Source organism: Simochromis diagramma, unplaced genomic scaffold (genome assembly GCF_900408965.1).
Source record: "Simochromis diagramma unplaced genomic scaffold, fSimDia1.1 OVJJ01000802.1, whole genome shotgun sequence".
NCBI lineage: Eukaryota > Metazoa > Chordata > Actinopteri > Cichliformes > Cichlidae > Simochromis > Simochromis diagramma.
In genome coordinates, this window is record NW_024387492.1 from 18,860,130 (window position 1) to 18,885,501 (window position 25,372).

Genomic DNA, 25,372 nt, shown 5'->3' on the forward strand with positions numbered 1-25,372 from the left:
CAGTTACGACTGTGAATCTCGGTGTTTAAACACATCTACCAAACAGCAATAAATGTATCCCCGTGGCGCTAAACATTACCAAACTCCACACCTTTCTCTCCAACTCATTATCTTTTTTCCCTTCTTTATGGATTTACCTGTTTTATAGATTTTTCTCATAGCAGACAGTGTTATGGGTGAAAAAATACAAGCATATCTAATAACATCTATAAAGGTTTTGTTTTGCCTTTTAAGTGAGCCAGTAAGTCAAGCCGGTGAGTCAATATGCACAACACCGAGGCCGTGGTATTATGTCCTCCCACAGGTTAAATTCTCCAGCAGCAGGAGCCGGTGCCCTCACATTACCCTCACTGAATGGTATCTTTACTTTAATGGTCATATAAATAAAGTCGGGGCATTTATGACCCATCGAGAACTACTGGAGATGACTTGCGCTTGTGTGTTTGTACCACAGCGAATGTAGTTTATATTCAAGCGGACGCTTACTCTCTGAATCTTTAGGTATCTTTGTAGAAGTGGTCTTGGAGAGTTCTTGAATTAATTTATGGGATTTTCTTTTCCCCCACTAAGGAAAAAGACTGATTATCACTGGGAAACATTGAGTAATATAACAGAAAACTCTGGAAAAACAACTGTTATTTCCTGTTTTGGTTTCTTCTCTAACCTCTAAACTCTGTGTATGTCAGTGAACATATGTCTATACTAGAGCTGGGCGATATAAGATTTTTTTCATATCACGATATGTTTTTTACATTTCAGGCGATAACGATATATATCACGATATAAGCCAAATAACTATATTTGTAAGATTTAAATGTGCCGTTGCTCACAAGTAAAATGTGAAATAATCAGCAGCTTGTTTTGATTTAAATATTTATTTCCCATAATAAGTTCAACAGGGTAGATGTACTTAAGGAACACGAGACTTAAATAAATAAAGGCAAATATTGCAAACTACACAAAAGGCAGCCGCTAAAGCGTTTAAGTTTCAAAACAGAACAAACAAAACGGACTACTAAATTGTCAATTCTACTTAGAAACAAAATATTAATTCTAAAAATAAATCTTAGTTTGTTTTACAGAAGAACAGACAAAATTGACTAACTTTTGTCAATATCAAATAAACTGAGAACTAAAAGGAAATTCTCAATCTCTCCTTGTTGTATAGCTTAGCTTTTCAAACTGTTTTAACAGTTACTTTAGTCTGACAAAAGCCGAATGACGAATTAGCGCTTTCAGTCAGAGATTGAGCATGCACCGGTTTATTGTATTTCCAGACTTGCTTTCGGCACAATTTACAGTGCGCGCTACTCTGTTTTTTGTCAGACAAAAATAGCTGAAATACCTTCACACTACGGAACTTCTATGGCTCTTCCGTTCGACAATCTCTCTGGCATTGGAACCATCATCTGTTTTCTCTTCGGTAACCTTCGGTCACGCTCTCGGTTGATTTTTCTCTAGTTGGCACACTCATTTCCTCCATTATACGGGCGGTACGGTGGCTGGCTGCTTCCCAAACAAATACACATGTGCGGCTTGGCACTTGTGCTGTACGTAACAAGTCACGTGACGTGACACTGCGGCTGTGATTGGTTCGGCTCTGCGCTACTTAATTTGGATTGGCTGTTCTTTTTTTTTTTTAAGAGGACAAGAGCGGTGAGGTCTATCGCAATAGTTTAATTTTTCTATCAAGAAAAAGTTATTTCGCAATACATATATCGTTCTATCGCCCAGCTCTAGTCTATACCTTAACACCGTAGACTGATGAAGACTGACCCCACCCCCACCAGAAACTGCTCTAAAATTACCATGCACAGTTTGACTTGTGGCACCTTTACTAGGAGCAGTTTGCACATAGTTGTGTTTTGTTTATGTAAAGGAGTTCCGAGCAAGATATTTTGACAGCTCAAGTCAGTTTTTGCTTTACATATTTATAGCTGCTGTGGTTTCTAAATGCTTTCAGCTTGGAATAACGCCACTGAGTTGATTGTGTAATAGCAGGAAGGGAAGAAACATCACAAACTAGTCATAGCGGTTGCATCTTATTACAGTGCCGCAATCAAACTCTTTAGAATGACTCGTTCTTTCATGCACGTTTGAAAAGGCAGACTACACGGCTAGTTGCTTCATTTAATACACCTGTGGGAATGGGTCTAAAAAAAACACCTGACTTCAGTGATTAAGAGATTTGTCCATATAGTGTATGTTTTACTTTTCCTGAGCACTCAGTGGTTTTACACTACAAGTCACATATATCCACTCAACCACACGTTCATACAGTGTTTTATTAGATGCTTTCACTTGTTTTTTTACCTTTCATGTGCACACACGCTAATGATGTATCAGGGGCAATTTGTGGGTCATTATCTTACTGTACCCGAGTTACAGCCTGTGTTTGGCTGCCTTTTCTGGGACCTCAGTTACCATTTTCCTGCTGAGTTTCCTGCTGGGCTCATTCTGTAGATTCAGGTCTTAATAATACCAGCAGCAATGTTGATTTTGTGAATTACAGTCCCTGTGCAGTGGTTGTACCATCATTTTATATGCAGTCTATGGAAACAACCAGAATTTGGATTTAATTTGACACATAATCCAACAAAAACTACATTCACACCAAATCCTCCGGCAGAAATCCACTTGTAGAAAGTACGCCAGTCTCACACAGCCACTTCTGCTTTTCTGGGAGAGGAAAGATTAGGACCGATCTGTTTCACAGAAAAGGAAGAAAGGATTTGGGCTGGCCATGTCCCGCCACTGCTCTAATAGTTACAAATGGAAGACTTTTAAACTGTTTTAGCTGGCTAAAGAAGATGTATTGGGTTAATGCCCAGATAGTGCGGTAGAGGGATTTGTGGGTTTCCCATTGGGACCTTTCCTGGACAATTTCTCCTGGAGTTTATCTGCGTGTCTGCGATGAAAATATATTCAGAGAAAAGCTTTTGTTTTTGTGGGAATTAATCAATTGTTTCTGTCTTGAGTGCAGCAACTTTATAAGCACATTTTAACCAACAAACTGAAAAAGCCCATTCTTGTTTGGTCTGAACTTGTTAATGTATCAGGTAGGGCACCAGAGCTTTTACTTTAGTGCTTAAACATCTGACAACTTTATCCTCTACAAGGTTGCAATAATAATAATAAAAAAAGATAAAAACCTGTTTTCCTCTACCTTTTTTAGGATGCTATGTACCACATCCATCCTTTAATGTGATATTCAGTAGTCCTAAACTCCACTTCAATGGGCAGGTTTTTAATCACTGCATCTTCCATAGCTGTAACTGTGCAGTAATTATGGCCGTGACTTTCCAGGTAATTTCAGGTAATACATATGCCTAAAAGATTACAACATGCCATGGCAACCTCTTTTTAATGGGAAGCGTAATTACACTGGAGTAGTGTGAAATGTTATTTGGTCTTTTTAGTGGAAATACGGTCTAATTGTTGCATTATCACAAGTTAACTGTCAATAGCAGGAAAATAATGAATCTAAAAAGAAGAACAGCATCTGAAAAATAATACGTAACGAGAGAACCGTACATGTTTTTCTGTTCCTGTTTTTGCTTTGACAGCAAATTTCCCTAATTTATGTGGATGGTTGAAGACAATGAGCCTCACCTATTCTATGGAAGTCTATGGAAAATCTGCCTATGACCTCAGTGAAAAGTTTACTGAGGACTTTTTGGTTTCAATTGTTAGTTTCCAGTCTAGCTAAATACAACATGATGTTCATTTATATGTTATTGTTGCTGTAGGAGTCGAAAAGCAGGCTAAAGCAAGGGTTCTTTGGATTGATAGCTCAGATCTGTACAAGTGTGCAGAGTCCCTTGATTTTTCAGTCAGATCCAACAAGCTGGTGGTTAGGAAAACACTTAGGTTGAGGCCTCATCTTGGGAATACAATGGGACTGGCTGCATCATCCTGCACAGTGTGGCAGGAAGTCGTCGGACACAGGAGTGGTATAGAGAACTCGGCCAACTTTGTATATAAAACGGTCCAATGCAGACTGAACCCAATTCTGAAATGCTCCTAAGACAATTTTAAACTCTCCAGACGATAGTGGGTACATAATGATGGTCATGCCAATAGTTTGCAACCCTGTACTGGATGAGTAAATGTGGTCTACATGAATTTTAGTGGGAAGCATCAATTAAAGAGTTGCAGTAAACCGGGCCCATTTGTTTCCACTTGAACACTAGTTACCAGTCCAACCGATTAATTGTCCAGTGTCATTGTTGATGTTATAGAAGTGTTTGAAAGCATGTTTAGTAAAAAGGTTAAAGCCATAATAATGTGGCAGCGGAGACAGAAAGCTTTTTAATTTGTTTCTGTCAAATGGCCAAAATGGTCAGTTTCCAGATTTTCCCCTCAAATCAGCCAATTCAGTTTCCAAATGTTATTCTCTGTTCTGCTGGCCCAACTCATTTGAACAAGTGCATTTCATTTTCTGGCGTCCTCTGCCGTTGACTTCTCATCTCTGCCAACCTGTTAAGCAGATGAGTGATGAGCTCAAACTCGGCCGCCTCCCGCCTTCTCTCCCGCCTGCTTGTACTGAAGTAGGCAGTGGACGTAATAGAGGGCAGCAGAGAAAAATCAATTTGCTTTTCGCAAAGTCTTCATTAGTTTGCCTTTCGTCACGTTCTGGGTCAAACCCAGTTGGACTGCTTCCTACAACCAAGAAAAAGGTCAAGTCAATAATTGTGTGCATGTCTTCCAATACAGCTGTACAGAGCGTACTGCGCCACTGAGAGTTTTGAAAGAGAACGTTTACTTCTCAGAAGTATGGTGCCAAAGTCACAGTGAAATAACTTTTGTTTGATAATGCTCAAATAAGTAAAATAATCAGAAGATGTCCTTTTTATTGTTTAGGAAAAAGTTGCCAGGAAGTAAAGCAAAATTTGGCTCGTAGTTCAAATTCCTTTCTCTTGACCTAATACATCAGGGTTCCTCCTGCATGTGAAGGATTTTGGCCTTCTACCAAAGGATTGTAATAAATATTTTTAAACCAGTTTCCCTAGTTGTAGTGCAGCCAATAGCTGTCACAATAATTTCAAAAGTGGATGCAAGCACTAGATTTGTTTGTTTGTCCCCCGCAAAATCCAACTAGCCACTTTATTTTTACAAGATATCCAAGTTATTTTACAACAGTTTCATTCAGCGATTAATTTAATTTTAGTGTTCTTGACTATAAAGTAGCCAAATGCACAAAATAAAATTAAAATACTTCAGCCATTTTTTGGTCTATGTGCAACAAAGAAAAGCAAATGTTGAATTTGAAATAATCAAACAATACAAAGCATTGTGTTTTGACAGTGTATAGAAAGAAGTACTTTCTTGGAGCTATAGATGTGATTTGGAAAAGCTGTAAGAAGAGCAATGAGTCCACCATTGCGATTAGGCTTAATCAAAAGTATTACCTCTACTTCACCTCCACAGATCTGGCAGAGCAGTTTCAAAATAAAAAAGTTTATGCATTGTTTAAAGAAGGTTCTGAATGATTTCACACTTTTGAAGATGGTTGTTACATTGCAAAGCGTTGACAGAAAATTTGACACTAAATTCACTCAAAAAGACAAATCCATGCATCTAAACAAAAACATTTTTTGCTCGTGGCTATTTTTCAATCTCAATTTTCAAACAGATGTTGAGCTCAATCAAAATATAGTCGTGACATAGTTTATGTGCCAATTTTGATACTTGATATGTATCCATTTATCCAAATAAATCATCCAGTGCACAAATTGGGCATGATTTACTTGATCATAAAATTTTTTTTTTTTATTAATCACATTACCAGAAACAACAGGAACATGCTTGAACTTATTTTAAGTAAAGATAAAGGCCCTTATGTATACATACATATACTCAGTTTGTCATGTTTTTCTGCAGATAAAATGGAAACAATCACATCACCACTATTTTAATGTTCATCTTTTATTATAACATCTTTGTTGGTGATAATTGAGCTTCCACTTCCACAGTTATTTAATGTCAGGTCTTTAAGCAGTCAGTCACAGATATAGATTTCCTCCCTCTCTTCAATTTCATCCTCTCCCTTCCTCTGCGGACTGCCGTCGGCTAGTATTGATTAGTGTGTATTGTTGCTTTGTAGGTAGGCTCGGTCTGCTGACCATATTATCAACACTGTTAGGCACCAATCAGGCTCTTGGAAGCAACACATTTATGACCCCGATAAGGCCAACGAGTTGTGGTACAAGCTTGGAGATTTTTCTTGTACAGAAGAATTCCTGGGATACCCCAAAGAAAAATCCACCCACAATATAATAAAAACTATTTTTTGTGAAAATCTAAATGATTTATTAGTATTTAAATACATTTTCAACTGAATTGGCTGAAATACAAGATTTCAGTATATAATGGCCAGAAATAACAACATCCATGGTCACCCTCCAAGGGCTCATTCTGAACCAAGAAGAAAACACAGGATAGGATACAGCAAATATTAGATGTGCTGTCTGCAAATGACTTTACTGGATTGCAACTGAAGTACTCCTTGAAAGAAGTCCAGCTTTATTTAGCCAGGGAAGGTTTGACAGGATAATTTGTTCGTCTGTAGCTCAGAAGTTCTTTTTTTAAAATGTAGAGAAAAACCGCTGAACCCTATCCATTCAACAGAGATTACTAGATACTGTGTCAGACTCTGTGTGTGATAAAGCAGACTGTGTTATTCATTAGTTTTACTTTGTTTTGATATAATAATATCACAAAGATGTCTTGCAAAAACATGAGTTTGACATGAAACTCAACGATGTTGTGGCTGCTTCTCTTTCATTTAACCTCAACTGGTGCTGCTGATTGTGTTGGGAATAAAGTATTAAACTCAGGATTTGCCAGCAGACTGTGAGAAAGTAGTACAAAACTGACCCATACAGTATATAATTGTTCGAAACACTTAACTGCTTAGGAAATCCCCCCATGATCCCTTAAGACCCTGGGCCCAAGAGAGGGATTTCTTCCTGGGTTTCTGAGCGATGAGGACATGTGAGGAAATGGGGTGGAAAAATGGTGAGGTGGGGAAGTTGTGTCTCAAAGCGGCAGCAATGTCAGGGATTTGTGGGCTGTATTTTCTGATAACTTCCACTGGCACAAAAGCAATTGTGGCTTCCAAGGCATTGTTTTCTGCTTAACTAAGTCAGCACACAGGGGAATTGTCCTGGGAATAGTGCACTGATCTGAGTGACACAGCTCTCTTGTCCTTGGGGCTAATTGCATATGCATTCATGCTGAGTTAGTGCTATCAAACCAGAACTCTGACAACAAAAACCTGTCAGAATTACAGCTACCGTCCTATATCTCAAGCTCAGTTATGATACAGCAAATACAAGAGGGAAGCGCCTCTCGTGCCATACTTATGGTTACATTTATGTTTTTTAGCTGCCAGCTTCTTCTTTGAAAATGCCAATTCACGCTTATTCTCAAGTCTGAGATGTGCACGACGTGATATGAGCTGAAGTCATCATAGTTCAGGCTGTTGGAGTTTTCTATGGCAGCTCTGGATTTTGACTGCAAGAACTCAATTTTCTAACTGACATCTTTGCCCTGCGGCGGTGGTGAAAATTAAATTGTTTTGATCAAGCGTCCAAGTTCTCAAAGTTTGGAACATCAAGTTCAAACTTTGAACTTGATGAAAAATCATCTTTGTATCAAAGTTGTGCTTATCTTTGTGAGGGTTAAGGCAAAAATCTCAGGGACTAATCATGCTGATGGAGATACTAATAGATTACCACTATTATACCTCTAAAGAAGAGCTTGAGCTCTTTGTTTTATTTTGTTTTTTACTAGGATCTGGTCAATTCTCCCATTCATCTTCTCTCATCTATCCTATGTGGGGAAAAAGGGCCACTGTACCTTCCTTTCCCCTGCCTTTAAGCTAGTCTTCTTTTGATTGGTTGCCCCTCATAACAGGTTGAAACCTGGGTGGGTGTGGCTTATATTCTATGGTTTTGAAATAACCATATAAAGCAGGGGTGGGGAACTCCAGACCTTCAGGGCCAGTGTCCTGCAGGTTTTAGATATCACCCTGGGTCAACACTCCTGAATCAAATGATTAGTTCATTACATTACGACTGTTCTCTCCTCTGATCTCTGTTTCCCCATGTCTGCTTGTGAAACTGGAGCTTAGGAGAGACCCGTAAAGTGGCAGTATCATTAGTTATCCGTGTTGTGTATCTTACCGAAGGTCACCAGTGATGTCAAATGTACATACTGTATGACCTTTTGGAAGAGTTCCTCTGCTTTATATACAATGATTTCTCTTCATTTCTCATCAGCTTACATAAATTAACATGTGTTACTGTTCCAGATAGTTTTCCTTGTAAATGCGTTTCTGTGAGTTGATGGATAACTTTTATGACAATAAAAAACGGAACACATTATGCTTACTTTAGACAAACTACATGACTGAAATGATGTTTTACAAATTGATTTCCATGCCATAGAGGGAGCAAATGACTGCCTGGGAGGCACGAATCCATGCTGAAACAAAATCAAAAACACTGCATCATGTTGGAAAATAGTCATCAGTTAAATGAAAATGTGATTTATAGTAAAAGAGTAAAACGATACAAAAACACTTGAATGATCCGTCAGGCCTTGAGGAACAAATGTCTAACTGCTACTCGTCCACAGCTTTTACGCCTTCACACGTAAATCCAAATCTTGTTGCTTTCGTGGAGCCTTTGTTTCTTTCATGCTCGGGTCTGGATAAGCATTTTGTGTCACAGGCTTTTACTTTGGTTTGATTGTTTTTTAGTTGCTTTATCACGAAAAATCTGTCCCTTTATTTCACCCATTAAACTGCAGCTCTGTGAGGAAATTGCTGCACCTGGGTTACTGGCCATTATATTTGCGATGCTAATTATTTGTTCCTGCATTCATTTCCATGTCATACATGCATAAAGAAATACTGAAAGTACACTGGCTGCACAAAAGGCACCCGCAACTGCTTTTATGCTGTGCCTGGATGGCGGCGTTTGAATGGTAGTCAGTGTGAACCACCTAACACGGGTGTTGCTATTAGCTCAGATAATGGCTGCATTGTATTGTATTTAGGTGTGCTGCTTGCATGGTCTTAGTGTTGTGATCAGAGCTTTAACAGCTCCATCTTTTGTCTGCACCCAGTGGACCCATTTTATTTGCCTCTTGAAACTTTTGTATCTCATTTTTCGTGTTTTGAACATAATGATTTCCTTCACCGGGCTTTCTGTGTAACGGCACAATAGTTCATACAGTCTTCCGACATCCTCTCTAATATACAACGTCTGATTTTAAAATACAAAAAAGTTTCATAAAACTTGAAAGCTTTTTGTCGGATCTCCCATGTAAGATAAGGTCATCTCCTTGTGCATGTCCAGTCAGCTTCAAGCAGAGCAGAGTTGTGAGATTGCTCCCTGGAAGTCCTTTTCTTACTTCTATCAACTTTATTTCAAATTGGTGCAAACACAATGGTAAATGGGGTTGGTTGAGGTTGTCCTGACTCAGTGTTGGAGATGCAGTGCCCATTGTGGGGGTTCAAGTTGAAGGCACTACTAGCAGATGATGGCTAGATAGCAGATGATCCAGAACATGAGATCAGCTGAATCTATAAATGTTAAAGACTTTTAAAATGTAATTTCTAAAGGTCCACTCTGATTTGTGACATAGTATGCATCTGCTTAATGCCAGGTAGCTGCAGTGGCTGTCTGGGCTCAGAGATGGAAATGAGAAGCAATTTTCTATATCCCCAAAATAAATCAGGGGATGGATAACAAACAGATTCCCAGTAAACACTCACAGCCCGATGTGAAAAAAGCGAAAAAGCAAATGCTAGTATTTAACCAAACGTTGACGTGCTTCTCTGCTTTTGCCTTATTGTTTAATATACTGTTTAAAATTGAATTACTGCCGTTTTTTCTTTTGCTTTCTCATCTCTTACAACTCTACATGCCTTTTTTAGTCAGAAATGTTCCACAAAGGCTTCACCTGCAAAGATATTTTTTTATTTTAAGACATTTAATGAAAGCCTAAGGTTTGTTCTTATAAGCACCACCCTGCACACCGAGGAGGACCGAGCAGAAAAAGCCTTGCTTATCTGTTTTTACCAGAGGTAAACAGGAAGTCACATATTTAACATAACCGCTGTCACAGAAATAAAAAGAAAAGCAAATTGTATCTGATTTCTGGGTAAGCTCACGTCCCCGGCTGTTTGTGTATTCTGCGGCTATGATCGACTGCTACCAGTGTCTGGCTCCTGTTCATGTTTCCTGCAATTTGTTGGCTTGTAAATAACATAATTGGGCAGGAAATGTTGATCTGAAAATGCTTATAGTAGCAGTTTCACACACACACCCAAAGTATAGAGGATTTATTCTAGTGAATTCATGTGATTTGAAAATGATTTGACTCACAAATATCTTATAGTTTAACATTACCTGAAGCTAAAGTCACACCAAAATTAATTCTTGAAGCATAAATGACTTTTTGTGAGAGCCCAACAACTTCAGATATTTGGAGCAGGTACCAATAGAGTTCAGGAATACCAATTTTGTCAGCTGTGGTGCTACCCTGCTGCATGCACTATGCACTGAAGGCAGTTATTATGTTTTCTCTGTGTATTTCTCATGCTGTCGTATTTGAGGGTCTTCAGCTTACAATATAAAACACCTTGAGTGTAATTTGACCATATAAATAAAACTGGACTGAATCTATGCCAGTTATATCAGTTACGGTCTTTAATAATTTCTGTGTAAAGAAAGGCTTACCTCTATCTCACAGTGCTGGATATATTCGAGGGGAGAATTTGTTTGTGTTCATGTTTGTGGTGTCCACATACAGTTGGGTTTTCTCATGTCCTTATCTACCCGACAACCATCAGGTCACCTAGCTTTCTCTGATCTCACATTCACAGTCGCTCTCATTTGCACAAGCCACCTGTTACAGGGCGTTGGCACAAGCATCTCCGCAGAGAGATGCCGTCGGAGGATTCGGTTTCAGCTTCGCTTTCACCACAGCAGCCCCGGTGGGAGCGCGCACACACAGACGCACACCCACACCCCCATCTCTTTCACAAAACCTGTTTTACACACATTCCCTCAGTTACAGAATACTAAAGAGACCCTAGAGCAAAGAGGGTCATTAACCCCATATCTTTGCACAGCAGTTAATGATTTCCCACAAAGTGTGTGTACAAATAGGAGTAAAATACACACACCGGGGACTTTTAAATAAGGCCTCCATGGACTTCTGCACCCCATCGCTCACCTGTAGCAACACTTGCTTGTGCTTTATGTCATTGAAATGCTCTTTGGCATGCTGCTCAGTAAGCAGCTGTCAGACTTGGAAAAAGCTTCTCTTTTGAGTTGCTGTGGGAAATCCAATTTTTCCATTATAGATGTATTTTTGAGAACTTCATGCCCACTTTGATGGGCTGTCCTTATTGTTCTGAAGGTGAAATTCTTCCTAGTGGAAGAAATTTGGAAAAATGTTATCTTTTTAAGCACAATTTCTAAACATACTGATTTTAAAAAGAAATAATTCAAATCTTCTGGAGTCAGTGAAGTAAAGCATAAAATCTCACAGTGTTAGTGTGAAGAAATATATGTTGAATTCTCCAGAGTTGGAAGTCTGACCATATTTAAAGTGATTTTCTTACCATGCGTAGCGAGCTGTAGTTGGAGCTAGGTCCCATTGGTAGTCACTTCATTTGCTTTCCTTAAGGTTGAGATTTGTTTAACCCACCCGAAGGTTACTTTACCTGACACTGCTAAACACTGCTCTGGTTGCCACATTGCTTCCTGTGTGGACACTGATTTTGTATCAGGTGGGTTAAACTCGTTAACATGTGGGCCACAGACATCTTAGTTTGATGTTGAGTGAGCCGGGCCAGTGAAACTCCACTTTCTGGCATTGTACAAAAGTTACACATTTAATCCCCGAGGTATAAGAAAAAGAAGTTGAGTTAAAGAAATGCTGCTGCTAGTGAATGAAAGACGTCTGTCAGCATTGACTCTATGGGCTTCAATTGTGAGGAAAAAAAGTGTAAAATAACAGGAAGTTCTGGTACGCACACTATCCTGTAATTATAAAACAACATTTTTGCTTTTTTTGTTTTTAAAACTGTGGAACCACTGTAACAAAAAACTATGGCCACGGGAAAGATGTATATTAGAAACAAGCTGTAAAACTAATGAAAACACAGTTAAAAGTCCAAAATTTGTGCACTTCTTCAGACTTTCCAAAGGTGGAGGCTCTGGAGTGCTTAGAGGATTTTTTTTTATTATCATTGTGTCCTGTAATATTTAGGAGCATGGGTCCAGATCAATATTAATGCAACTTTTAGTCTTTTGTCAAATGTTTAAAACAAATAAACAGAAAAAAAATCTCCAGAAATCTACGTATGCAGCCAGATCTGGACACCTGGCACCTCCTTCCTTGCAAGGCTGATGAGGTTGTTCTTGTCCGTTTACCCAAACAGTATCCCCACTTCTTAAAAAAATGTTAGTTTTCTCTCATTGTCACAGTCTTTCTTATGAGCTTTTGCATTATGGTGTAACCTTACTTTCTGGTTTTGCCTTCATGTTCCTCAGTATTTTCCTTTTCTGGGTTCTTCCTGTCCCGTTTACCTTCGTGGTTTGCTCTTTTCTTTATTTTGAAGGTTACGTGCTCGTGTGGCTTTGTGCTTTCGCTTTCCACCTTTGTTCCCTTTCCAGCCATTATTATGTTATATTATCTTTTTCCCTAATTATTGACGCACCTTTGTCACATCTTCCTCTGGTTCTCGTGTCTCTGTTTTTTTTGTGCACTTCTGTGTCTTATTCTTTGATTATGTTATTTAGTGTTTTCCTGCCAACACGCTGCGCTCCTTTGTTATTATTACCAAGAGTTTGTGACTCTCTGTTTGTGTTTCAATTTACTTTGTGAACTTTAGATTTGGATTTGGGGTTAACAAATCACACATATTAATGAATGTAAGATGCTTGATAGTTGCCTTTTCTTAGTAGTAGAAAACTTTCAGAGTGTTTTTGTGTGTAATCCTTAGAAGTTGATGAATAGGCCTTTATGACTTAGAAGGCTAAACGCTCTGGAGTTATTTTGTATTCATACTCATTAAAACCCAGAGGTCACCTCTTGTTACTTATGCTTACGCATCTCTGTTTGTTTGCATTGCACTCTCTGTCATTTATCCCAGTTATTTTTCTCTCCTTGTCTGAAGGAGAGAAGTGACGTCAGAGTATACAAATCAGATCCCCACCTCTTTGAAAGCCAAATGACCAAAGACAGAATTTATCGGAAAGGAAAATGGACACTCAACCTGTTAATCCCCTGCAAACTTAAATACTCACGAGTTAGTTTTTAGAAATAAAATCTTCTCAGAGTCGGTCATTAAAATTAAGTTCGAAGTTTGAATTGAGCTTCGAGAAGAACATACCGTGACCGAATTGCGCTCTGTTTTTGTCACTCGGTGAATGGTTGCTGTGAGTGTTTTGTGTTTGTAGTCCATTCTGATGCGTGTTGGCATGCTGTAACACTAATTTTCCTCCATTAGTTGTCCTGCTGACAGGAAACTGTTTTACGGAGGCAAGGTTCTGGCTCTGTGTGCGGATCTGTGGGTTTGTGCTTGTATTATATCAGTGAACACAGCTCGGATATTGAAGCAAATCAATAAACGGAGAGGGGAGGTGGAGCAGGGGGGACAGTGGTGATTGTCAACACTTTTCACACAACCTTTTTTTCTTTTTGTAGAAAATAAGCTCATTTTTGGTCTCTGCGTGTGTCCGCGTGTGCACGTGTCTGATGTTTTGTGTTTGTGTATCTGCATGCTCTCAACAAGAACAGGTGTGTGTATACTTCAGATCTTCCATCTAGACTGCACTTGATGATAGTGCCCTAGAAAACCATTGCACCTTAAACACAGAGCCAATTAGCATGGAGCTGTTGTGTGTCTGAAATAGCTTCAGCCACCATATCCACCGGTCAACCTCGAAAATCCCAGGCAGTTAATCCAATTAGAGTCAACACATAGGGATCCTGGACATTTAATCCAATAAGAGTCAACACACAGGAATGTTTTAGTAGTGAGAGCTACGATGTGAGCCAACCGGTGATTTAGAACACTGGTTGCATGTTATTGACTGTAATTTTACATTATTGGCTCAAATTTATAATTGTGACCGTTTACTGTGGTGATATCATGGTTCCAAATCTCTCACTTACTGGCAGATTCTTATGTTTTCAAGGGTTGAGTAACAGTCCCACTTCAATTCACCCCTTATGTTATTACAGCAAATCTTTGGTTAAAGGGCTCTTCCTTTTGTCAACACTGTTAACAAAACAAAACTGGTGAGAGCACACAGTCTTAATAAAACTTTTACACACATCTTAGCTTAAAGCACACTGTAAACACAAATAGCACGTATTTTCTGTAATAACATGTTTACAGTACAGACAAAACTGGTCAAGTACCAGAAGTCAACAAGTTTCCATTATTGTGGTGAGGGCTCCATACTCCATACACTTTTGCATGCAAGCAGACAATAATCCTAATTTGACTTTTAATGTCGTTTCGATAGTTATTTATAGGAAATTAGGCAGAACCAGTGCTGATCTCAGCTGCTTCAACAGTAGCAGCATTGGACTAAAGCTATATGCAAAGTAGACAAGCATTTACTTCATAAAGAGTGCCCTACCTGAGACCAAACGCTTTGCGTAGATTTCCTGGACATGCAGAGGACCAAGATGGCTCTATCAATTAACATACTTTGATCTCAATAACAAGATCAAGGAAGGTTTCGGTTACGAGTCGGCAGTATCCGAGTGACTGGAAAGTGCATATATAAGATGGCTGTAGTCACCATGAAGATTTTTGCATTTTGAAGTATCAAAGTTAGCATTTTGTCTACTGCCATAGTTTTATGAAGCTAAAAGTTACAGTATTTGGATTAGAGAATTAGGTGCCAAGTTAGCAACTAACATTAGCATGCTTGGTTTTCTCGCTGCACGGGTGCTTCAAATAGACATGCAAAGTAATAAACTGGTCTGTCTCTACTACACAAACAGCCAAGGTATTTGTTAGGTAATTTCATTCAAACACTGCTTTTACTTTTACACAATGAATTCAGAGGGAATCCATTAGAATTTCAGGGCTATGCTATGTACATGCTATCTAGTGACTAAAACTGAAACAACAGCAAAAGGAGCCTTTGGTAATAATGTTAGTTAGAACTGATCCCAGGGTTTTAAGTGAGCCAATACTGATCATGTGGAGTAAAACGTGTGTTTGAGTGGATCTTTTAATGTGACATGCATATAGGGGCAGTAATTAGCAGCTTCAGTAGCTTTAATTTAGGGGGGTTAAATGGAGCACGGCTATCACCTCACGTCCTTTAGATGTGCGTGGGAGAGGATATCAGAATGAAGTGCCATTTGTCATGTGTTTGTGTGTCGACTTAAAAAAAACAACACATTTGACAGATCAATGTTTTCATGAAATGCGCTAACTATTCTTGAACCAGCTTAAAGTCCATGGATAAATAAGAGACTATGTGAATGTGGCATACTTGAGTGAGAGATGCACATGGAGCACATGAGACAGGAGATGAGTGTAACACTAATTAGGTCGCCTCTATTCCAGCAATGCTATGGCATATTTTCCCATGCAGGGCTCTCTAATAACCAGTTGTTCTGTGGAAAAAGCTTTAAATCAGAGGCTATTCATGCACAAGCCTCTTCTGCCTGCATGATGTAACCTGCCTAAGACCCAAACTGAAACGTTGTCAGTCATCTGAACAATGCGAATAAAAGAATGAAAGCAGAGTTTTATTCCTCTTCTGCAGCGCACAGCTCTTGTTGCCGTCGGTATCATCATGCTTTTAAATCACCACAGATACACCGCTTCCTTCAGCAGAAACATTCATACCTTTCTCCTACAGTTGTAGTCCTAGCATGTTACTTCCTATATTTCCAGGCTTTTGCCTGACAAACAGTAACAGTAAGGGTCTCTAACCTTGTAATAAACTCTTGGTCTTTTATTTTTATTAAAATATTTCTTAGCTTTTGTTTTTTTTTGTTTAAATAAAAAGGAGGAATAAATAACTTTAGGAAATTCCACTGTTAAGAGATATTTAAAAAAATATATAGATATAAAAAATAAATAAAAGATAGCCAGGAGTTGTTTGAATTTGAATTGCTGCTAGTTGTTTTAGTTTTTTACTGAACAAAATATATTTTAGTCAAAAAGTGTGTCACCTTGGAGCAAAACATTGATTAATAACTGAGAAAGTTGATTGGTTCTTAACATAAATCTCTTGGAGCCTTGTTGCCAGCTCGTTTCATTCTGAAACCTGTTGGCCTGAAACCAGCAAACTGAAGGCAGGTTTTTTCAGAAATGTTTCCAGATCTTGTTTTAATTGTTTGTTTGTTTTTTTAAATATAAGATGTAATATAGTGAAACTTCTTGTTTCACTATTTCATAGAACTACCATTAGGCTTCTTTCATGTGCGTGGTTGTGTTGTAGCAGTGGGGAAACCGCTTTTCCTGGATTCTTGCTTAAAGTCCTGCCTGACCGACTTCCTAATTGGCTGTCTCGTTGTTTGACTGCTTTACCAGCTGACTTTGCTAACTTTCCCTGGCAGCCAGTCACACTGACCAAGTGCCTCGTTGACCTGTTGGTTTGCTGCCTGCTGCGGTCATTTGTGTCCGCCGTTAAAAGTGATCACAGTTAATTGTTGATACTCTGAGTGAGTGTGTGTCCTTGAGTGAGCTAGCTGTCAGTGAGTCAGCAGCAGCTACAGAAGTAGCTTTCTCACTCAGATCTGTTCACCACAAGCATGCATGCAAATGAGTGCACTCATACATGCATGTATGCTTGAATGTGAGCAGTGAAAGAAGGGTGTGTTGTACAGAAATTCACTTCAGCTTGACTGAATGCAAAGTTTGTACTGCACTTATATTTAGGTGTATAAAGATGGCAGTGTGGTGCATGTGGAAGGGAGGCACGATGTTTGCTGTTGGTTACGATGCAGTAGCAACCTCTCTGTGATGAGAAAACAGTCATTTAGGAGTGTGTGTTTGTGTGTGGGCAGACTTACTGTTTCAAGGTGGAGGATAACGGGGCTTTAGTGTGTCTAATCTGCAGCTAGGTTCTAAAAAGATCCGGGACAGTGCTACATAACCTGGATTAGTTGAACGGACGCAGGCAGAGCTGGAGGAGGAGCCACATCCGAGACTGAAATAAGTGTTAGGGTGTTAAATTGGAAAGCAGCGTTCACATTGCAATCAAGCCCCGGCCAGCGCCAGATTAAAATGAGATGGAACCTCAATGACTCCCGCTGGGGAATCAGGTGGTTTCAGCAGCAGATAATGGGACTGAGCAGAGGAAGATGTCCCTTCACACAGGGAATTGAGCGATGTGTGGATTTAGCACAGATGAGGCAATCAATCAGCCACAGTCATAACTGGAAGAGAGAATAACATTAAGTAAAAAGCTGCTTTTCCACATGATTGATATGTTTGTCTTGATGGGTTCAAATAAACAAAATATTATTAAAAATTTACAAATGAAAAGAAAAAAATATAATCACCCTGAATGTCGACAGCATTCCTGCAGATCTTCAAAAGCTCTTGAAATTCAAGGTGCATCAAAAAGAATAATACAATTTAAGTAAAGTAATGGACAAGTTTTAAAATACATGAAAGAGTATGAAGCTAAATGTAAAGTTTTACATATGATACAACTCTTCCCATACTCGAGCAAAGTCTGAAGTAACTGCACTTTTTTTCCTTAACTTGGGAGGAAACAAATAGATGCTTTTAGTTAGGGTTACATTTTGTTTGTTACTGTTATAATTGCAACTAGAACTACAGCAATTAGAATTTTAAACGACACAACTACATCAATAACAACTACAACAACTGAAGTTGCCTAAGGCTATAATCTGGCATATTTACATTTCTTAAAATGTTCATTAATAGTTATTGTCCCTCTTTTTTATTTAAAAAATGAAATAAATAAAGTAGCTACAACAATACCTAGAACAAGTACAGCAATATCTGGAAAATCAACAGCAATATTCTATTTCTAGAACAACTGCAACCAATAACTATAACAACAACACTACAAAGACTAAAAATAACTTGAACACGTACAGTATTACCTAGAAACATTATTTATAGATTACTTTTCTTAACAAAGATACAGAGAGCTTCACAGACAGAAAATCCAAATAGTAAGACATACCAGAAATAATTAAAAGCAGAAAAGAACAAAAAAGTCAATTCACATACTGAGAAATCACTTCTTGTTTAACACGTTTTGGCTCGAGGTTTTGTAAAAGAACTTGACCAAACATACTTAGAGATGTTTAGATGTTGATGTGCTCAAAGTTAAAGCCCTACAGCACTGACGAGAGCCCTGATTTAAATATCCCTGGTTGTACTCAATACATGGTTCAGATATCCAGAGACTTCTGAAGCAAAACCTTTTCCATCTGTGGATAATCTCACAGATGCAGAATTTATTTCCCTTAACAGTGACGGGGAGATTAAACAGGCACGATGGTTATGCTATGTTACTCACTGGTCCTGATTATTTTCCCAGAAGGAAAGTTGTTCTTTTATTATAATGGTGTTTCTTGAAATCTTGCGCTGCAGTCTCAGACTTCCTGAACAGAAACTTGTATTGTATGTTTGAAGGGCAAGAATGACAACATGTGCTAACGAGACACATTGTCACCCTCCTATGAAGTTTTTTCTCTGCTGTATTTGTCATGTATTTGTCAGTCATGTGTCCAGATAAGACCGACAAAAACAAATCTCTGAATATCTTTTAAAATTTTGATTGAGGGAACGCCACGACAGATAATCTGATTCATTATATTCATTCATGAAGCTCTAGACCTTTGAGACCGTACCAAATAGAAGGACTTGCCCTAAATATAAAAATCATTTTAGAAGAGAGCCTTTGGTCAACAAGATGTGACTGAGAGGAAGTAAACCTCTCAGGGTTTCCTAGATGAACCTGTGGAAGGATCATTAACAAGTTTTGCCTGCAGCTGCCTTTATCCCCAGATAGCTCAGGGCCCCTCGTGCTGTTTGCATTATGCAATAATTTACTGCTGGCTTTAGCTCTGTGTAGCTACAGTGGACCAGAGGCTCCAAAAACCTCCAAACCGCCTGATCAGGGAGTAAATCCTTACACATGTCCCCACTACCATAACCCTTAACTTTTAAAGTTTAAGGAAATCCTCTATAAATAAAAGACACCTTACTTTAAGTTGAATAAATACACAATGAATAATACTAGCAGGCAGTCCACATTACAGCATTGCCCAAAACAACTCTGACTATGATTTTTTTTTTCGAGTATCCATTATTTTTCTCAACCTTCAGTGACGTTAATCTGAAGAACTTTGGGTCTTGGAAAGTTGGCTGATTAAATCAAGACATTGTGCTATGTCAGCTTGAGCAGTGGGAATATCTTTCCGACAACCATTGATTGAATCTGGGGTAGTTGATGTCATTATTCATGCATGTGCTGGATATTTTTTAGGGTAGTTTAGAAACGCATAGTTAAACGTACAGGCTGATTCACCGAGTGAAAAACGAGCCTCATCGCTCGGTTAAAATGATTTGATTCTGTTGTTACTGCTCACAGTTTATTGTCCCGTTTAACTCTCTTCATTTCTCATCTTCTCCTCCTCCCTCTCCTCCCTCTCCCCCCCTCCTACCCCTCCTCTTCTTCTCCCCTGTCAGATGATGAAGCATGCGTGGGACAGCTACAAGCGGTACGCCTGGGGTTCCAACGAGCTCAGGCCTGTCTCCAAGCACGGCCACTCCAGCAATCTATTTGGTGAGTGAGAGACCACGTATGTGTGCACGCCCAAACACGCGCACACCCAAACACACACACACACACGCACGCGCGATTGATCTCTTGTCCCTGCCACCAGCAGCCTTGGCCTTTAGATTAGCAGCCAAATTGGCCGTCAGTTCGAGTCATCCATCTACACATGCCTCTAAATGTCAACTTTATCATATATTTATATTCTGTTTGTGCTTCTTGCCAGTTGTCAGTGTCTGTGCTCGTAATGAGTACGGTGATGCGGGGTGTTTTATTCTCTCTGTCTTCTTTTTTTTGTTTTGTTTTTCCCTCTCCTCGGTTTCACACTTTTGTAACTCTTCTCTGAAAGTCTTAATTGTCTGTCAGCCTTTCAGTTTTGAGGCTAGAATTACCACCTCTTGGTTGAATGTCTCCTCTCAGATCTGTCAAGTTTCAGTTTACATCCATGTCTCTCCACACTTATAATACATGCAGTGAAGACTTTGAAGCAATTAAATAGGTGGGCACCAGAGATTAGTGTCACCAATTCAATAGCAGACTGAATGTGAAATATGATCCTTTCTGTTCCATAGTGATAGTGTTAAATAAAGGCCAAAATAATGCTTCGTGGCAGTCTCTGACCTTTCTCTTATGAGTCTGCTCAGTTCAGTTTTATTTATATAGTGCCGGTTCACAATAAATATGTCAGACCTACAGTATTAGAGATAAAGCACAAAGAGACAATCACCTCAGACCAGAACTCTGTAATGCCTCTTATTTTTTTCATTTGTATTTAGAAAAAAGACCCAGAGCCAACTTTATCCTATTAGTTTTTGTGCAGAAGTACCATATACATTTTTGAGTTATTGCCAGAAATATTGTCAAAATTCTCACATGTAATTCTGACCTTTGACTATCAAAATCTAATCCAAATGAACACAAAGTAGTACAGTGATAGTAAATGTATTTATATTGCCCCCTTTAAGATTCAGATCACAAGGTCCTTTACATCAAATGCAACCCCAGAAAAAACCCAAAAAAAACCCCAATGAAACTGAATGTCCCAGCGCCAGTTTAAAAAGATGAGTCTTCAGCTGCTTTCTGCTCGAGTCCGTCGTAGACTGGAAGGCAGAGAATTCCTAAAATTGCAAATTCCCTCTAATCTTTAGTTTCTTACTGTACATTTGGGGATTGATAACAAGCCCTGATCAGACCTAGGAGCTGCTAACATATCGCTGCACAGATCTTGGCTGCATTTAGCTGGACTTAGAAAGACAGTATACTGACAGTATACTGCTACTGATGATAACACATTTAAAAATATATGATAATATTGCAAACAATCCAGTGGCAACACAGTTATAGTTACATTCTCACTACTAAGTTCATCACAGCTCTCTTCTCTTGATTGATAGCACTTTTTAAAAAAAATCTTCATTGCAATCTTTCAATAAAAATGGTCATTATCTATACTGTATATTCTTTTAGCCATGATAGTCATACAACGAAAATCTGAACTGTGACAGCTTTACTAATGTTAATGTTATTAAATGGAAGTGAAGCATACATCATTTCTGCAGGTGTTTGTGTGAGCTCTGTCTGTATGCGCCACGATAACTTTAATTAATTGCGACCGATTGAATAAACGGGAGCAGAGACTGTGTTTTTAATTTAAGATCTTTCTCTCTTTTGTCCTAATAACCCCAGGGTGTTTGTTTGGAGTCCTTTAGCTGTGCATATGTAGGTGGTGTATGACGGTTTAGTGTGGGTTTGTATTGTGAGCTTTTGATAAGATGACAGCCCCGTGTGACAGAGGTAGCTGAGCCTCTTCTGCTGATAAGGTTGACGCCACGATACTCTCTAGCTTGATCTGGTTTGAAGTTTTCCTGCACTCTTGCATTTTTTTCTTTAAAAGTTGCCCTCTAATGTCACGGTGCAGTGAAGGCTTTTCATTTTTAATTCCCTCGATAATTTCAAGTAAACTCCCTGTAATTAAGAAAAGAATGAATGTTAAATGGGTGTGTCAGCTGAGTGGAAGGAGACTGAATAATTGAAGTGTTGTTTAAACTGATATAAATTAATTCTTTTTTCACTCAGAAGCAGCTGTAAAAGCTGTAAACACAACAGTGACGCGTAGATTTAACATCTAGTGGGTGTTTGTCAGTTTGCCCTCTTCGTTCCTAGGGTGGTGTAAAGCTTTAACAATCAACCTGTATCCCCACCCGTCAGATCTATCTGTTTTGGGGCAATATTTCCAGTTGTTGGTATATAAAGCGGACTATGTTATGTGGATCTGGTACATAAGTAGGACACGGCAAAGCTATTGCATGCATTTAGTACTCCTTTTCCTCTGTTCTTTTTATATTTTGAGGTTATTTTCCCTTAATATTGGCTTTAAAAATCAAAGCTAGGAGCAAAAGATGCTAATATACTCTGCTGAGCTGAGACTAACCAGATAGATTACATAAGGAGAAGACATGGCGCTCAAAGATTCCTGACCTGGAATCTATGGGAGGATTCTGCAGCGGAGATGGAGGGAGAAGTCTAACTTCATGTGAAGGTGGATTAAAAAAACAAAACTTTTTAAAACCTTATTTTGGGGGACACTCAGCAAACTTTTGAAGAAGTTTTCATCCGCTTCGACTGATTCTATACATGCAGTTTTCAAACCCTGACGACAATTGAAATAAATTTAACTTAACCTAGAAGAAGTGCCTGAGGTAGTTTAATGGCTGCTGGGTTGCCTCTGGAAGGTCTTGTGGGGTAAACTGCAGATTTGGCTTCTCAACTACAGCTGGTTTCATAATATATTGAGAAATTATTCCACTGTTAAAAATGTGAGACAGTGAGAGGGGTTTTAAATTGTAATTTCCTATTTGTTTTAAATAAAATAAGTTGTACTTCCTCAGGAATGATATTTTGGCCAACGAGTGCTATTTCTGAATGAAATAAAAACCTGGTACAGTCGTGAATATTACTGCACCACTTGTCCACAACAGTTTTGTTCTGTTGCATTACAGTTACAGGAGCTGTGGTTACTTCGCTTTTTTCCTGCACACAGTTTTATGCAGAGTATAAAAAATAAAGAAAGTGAGGTTTTCTTGCTCCTTCTAAGCAGAACTTCTGAAATTTTTCTGTTCTATTCTGTTCTATTAGCAAAAAAAGACTATCAGAGATTGGCTCTTATTTAAATATTTGGCCGGAAATATAAATCGTAGCATATCAAATGTAGACTTGGCCCCGTAAGACAGTGTTTTTAATTTTAGATTATGCCACTTTGAGTTTTTGCCTCAAAAACCTCCCTCAAAGTCTTTTTCAGTACACAGTCAGGAAGATTCCAAGCTAATTTTTAATGATTGCCTTCTTATGTTTAATGAGGAAATTCAATCAGCTTTGTGTAAATTTCATCTACAGTTTCATTACTGAAATTTATCAAACGTAAACGTAGGACTAGGGAGGAAGCTGCTGTGTGAATATTAATTGTCAGATCACCTCTTAGAGTTGGTCTTTCTACGTGTTTCTCTCTTTCTCTATCCGTCCCTGTGTCTGTGTGATAGAAAAGTAAATAGGTCTTAGTTGGTTGCTCCAGTAGACCCACTTCCATCAGTAAATAAGACAGCTTGGCCCCAGGGCCTTGTCACTGCCTTTTCCAGCTCCTATAGAACATGATGTAGGACGATAATATTAGCCTGACCTGAAATATTATGCAATGAAGCCACACACCTAAGGCTGCTTCCATGATATATACTCTTACTTGGATTGCTGAGTCAAACTAGCCAGGAGAGGTGTCAATTAGAATGATGACAATGTCCTCTCAAAATCAACAATAAGAGCACAAGAAGTATTACGAGACCTACTCCGTGTTTTCCTCGAGACAGGATTTAAAGGATTATAAATTACTCATGGTTATTCTTTGCCTAATACCACTTAATGTTAATGTACTTTAGCGTGTTGCGTAAAAGCGTGACAACTGTCAGAGGGATAAAAATGAAACTTCCAGCTGCCCGTTTTATTTTGGTGGTGTTCGACTTTCTGGCTCAGAAATTGTCACAGCGGGTTTGAAACCAACGGTGGTTTAAACCTTTCCGATTGTCCCATTTATAATAAATGTTAGGACTGCAACTTTAAATGATTGTAATATTGTTCTGCCTCCAAAATCTTTATTAGCCATCCATAATATTGTGCATGGTGCTGTCAAAGCACGATATAGATCATTGTTCAGGAGTTTAAAAAAAACAAAAACATAAATTGACATTCTGATCCTTTTTTGTGAGTTGGGCTCATGTGGGTCTAAATATGTGTTTTTGAACAGTGCGATGTCTTGGATAACGCACATTTTATTTCTGTCAAGCTGTTCAGTGGAAGAAGCCTCCAGATGGGTTGGTTCTACTTTGGGGAAAGTTGGATGCGTCTCCTCTGTGGTCACTCCCTGAAGCAACAAAACTCCTTGGTCTCAGACGCCAGCTGTGCTGTCAGCTGTTTCCACTGTATCGAATGTGTTTGGCTGGATGTTGCGGCACTTTTGGGATGTATTGCAGTGCTTTTGTTTGTCCGTGTAAAAATCTTAGTGTACAAAAGCTGAAGAGCTTGAAAAAAAAAAGGCAACTGGACTTCTTTGAGTTTTGTGAAGACGTGTCAACTCTCATCCAACCCAAAAGACCAGGCCTCTTGGTCTTCTGGGGACCTTTGATAACACTGCGATGGCTTCTGCAGTCTTTTATGCAGTGGTCTGCTGGGAGGTGGCAGCACAGAGAGGGGCAGGAAAGAACTTGTAGACTGAAGAGGGCCAGCTCTGTCCTGGCCTGTCCCCTAGACTAGACCGCAGAGGAGGAGGGGGGAATGAAGTTTAGCCAACCTAATGTCCATTATGGACAACACCTCTCATCCCTGCATGAGACTGTGGGGAGGCCCTGAGCACCTCCTTCAGCAGCAGATTGTTATAGCCACGGTGTAGGACAGAGCAATCAGACATAGGATAAACACCTGCTAAAATATGTGTATATATTATAATTCCCACTGCACCTTATGCACTATAAAGAATGTCAGTAACAAGGTTTTAGTCCATTTTTGTGTAAATAGTACAATTTAACCATTGTAAAAATTAATTTTGTATTGTATTTTATTGATTTGGACTTTTAGGAGTTTTTATTTATTGATTTTGTATTGTTTTTTTTTTATATTATCTCATTCACTGGGTCTTTCTGACCCTTCCACTGCTGTAAAAAGTCTAATTCCTCAGTGTGGGATTAATTAAGTCTATATCTATACCTATCTATCTATAGCAGAAGGTGAAAAGCCTTAAGAGTGTTAACCAAGATAAAATCATAGCCAAAGAGCACTGTAGAGTTGTCTGCACAGATCTCAACTAACTTATTCAAACACCTGAAAAAGACTGGAGCACAAACTGGAGTGTAATTAATGAGCGAAGGCCAGGAAAAACAATGCAACAATTGCTAACGTGAATTGGCCAACATCGGCTCGGACGTCCATGAGAACGAGCCTGTACAGCACATTAGCACATCCATTCAGCTCACAAAGATGCACTGGAATCACCGGTGCAGTCG

At 38.9% G+C, this 25,372-nt stretch overlaps 1 protein-coding gene and 1 long non-coding RNA gene across 2 annotated transcripts in view; both read left to right on the top strand.

The window, feature by feature from the left end:
* man1a1 (mannosidase, alpha, class 1A, member 1) overlaps positions 1-25,372 on the top strand; it is a 152,308-nt gene that overhangs the window by 16,888 nt on the left and 110,048 nt on the right. The window contains exon 2 of the mRNA XM_040018055.1: positions 19,742-19,838. Coding sequence (XP_039873989.1) covers positions 19,742-19,838 — 97 coding nt within the window. The remainder of the gene's footprint in view (positions 1-19,741; positions 19,839-25,372) is intronic.
* On the top strand, positions 1,648-16,056 carry LOC120725285. The gene is made up of 2 exons (XR_005694078.1): positions 1,648-12,932; positions 12,976-16,056. It is a non-coding gene; the product is annotated as an uncharacterized LOC120725285 (long non-coding RNA).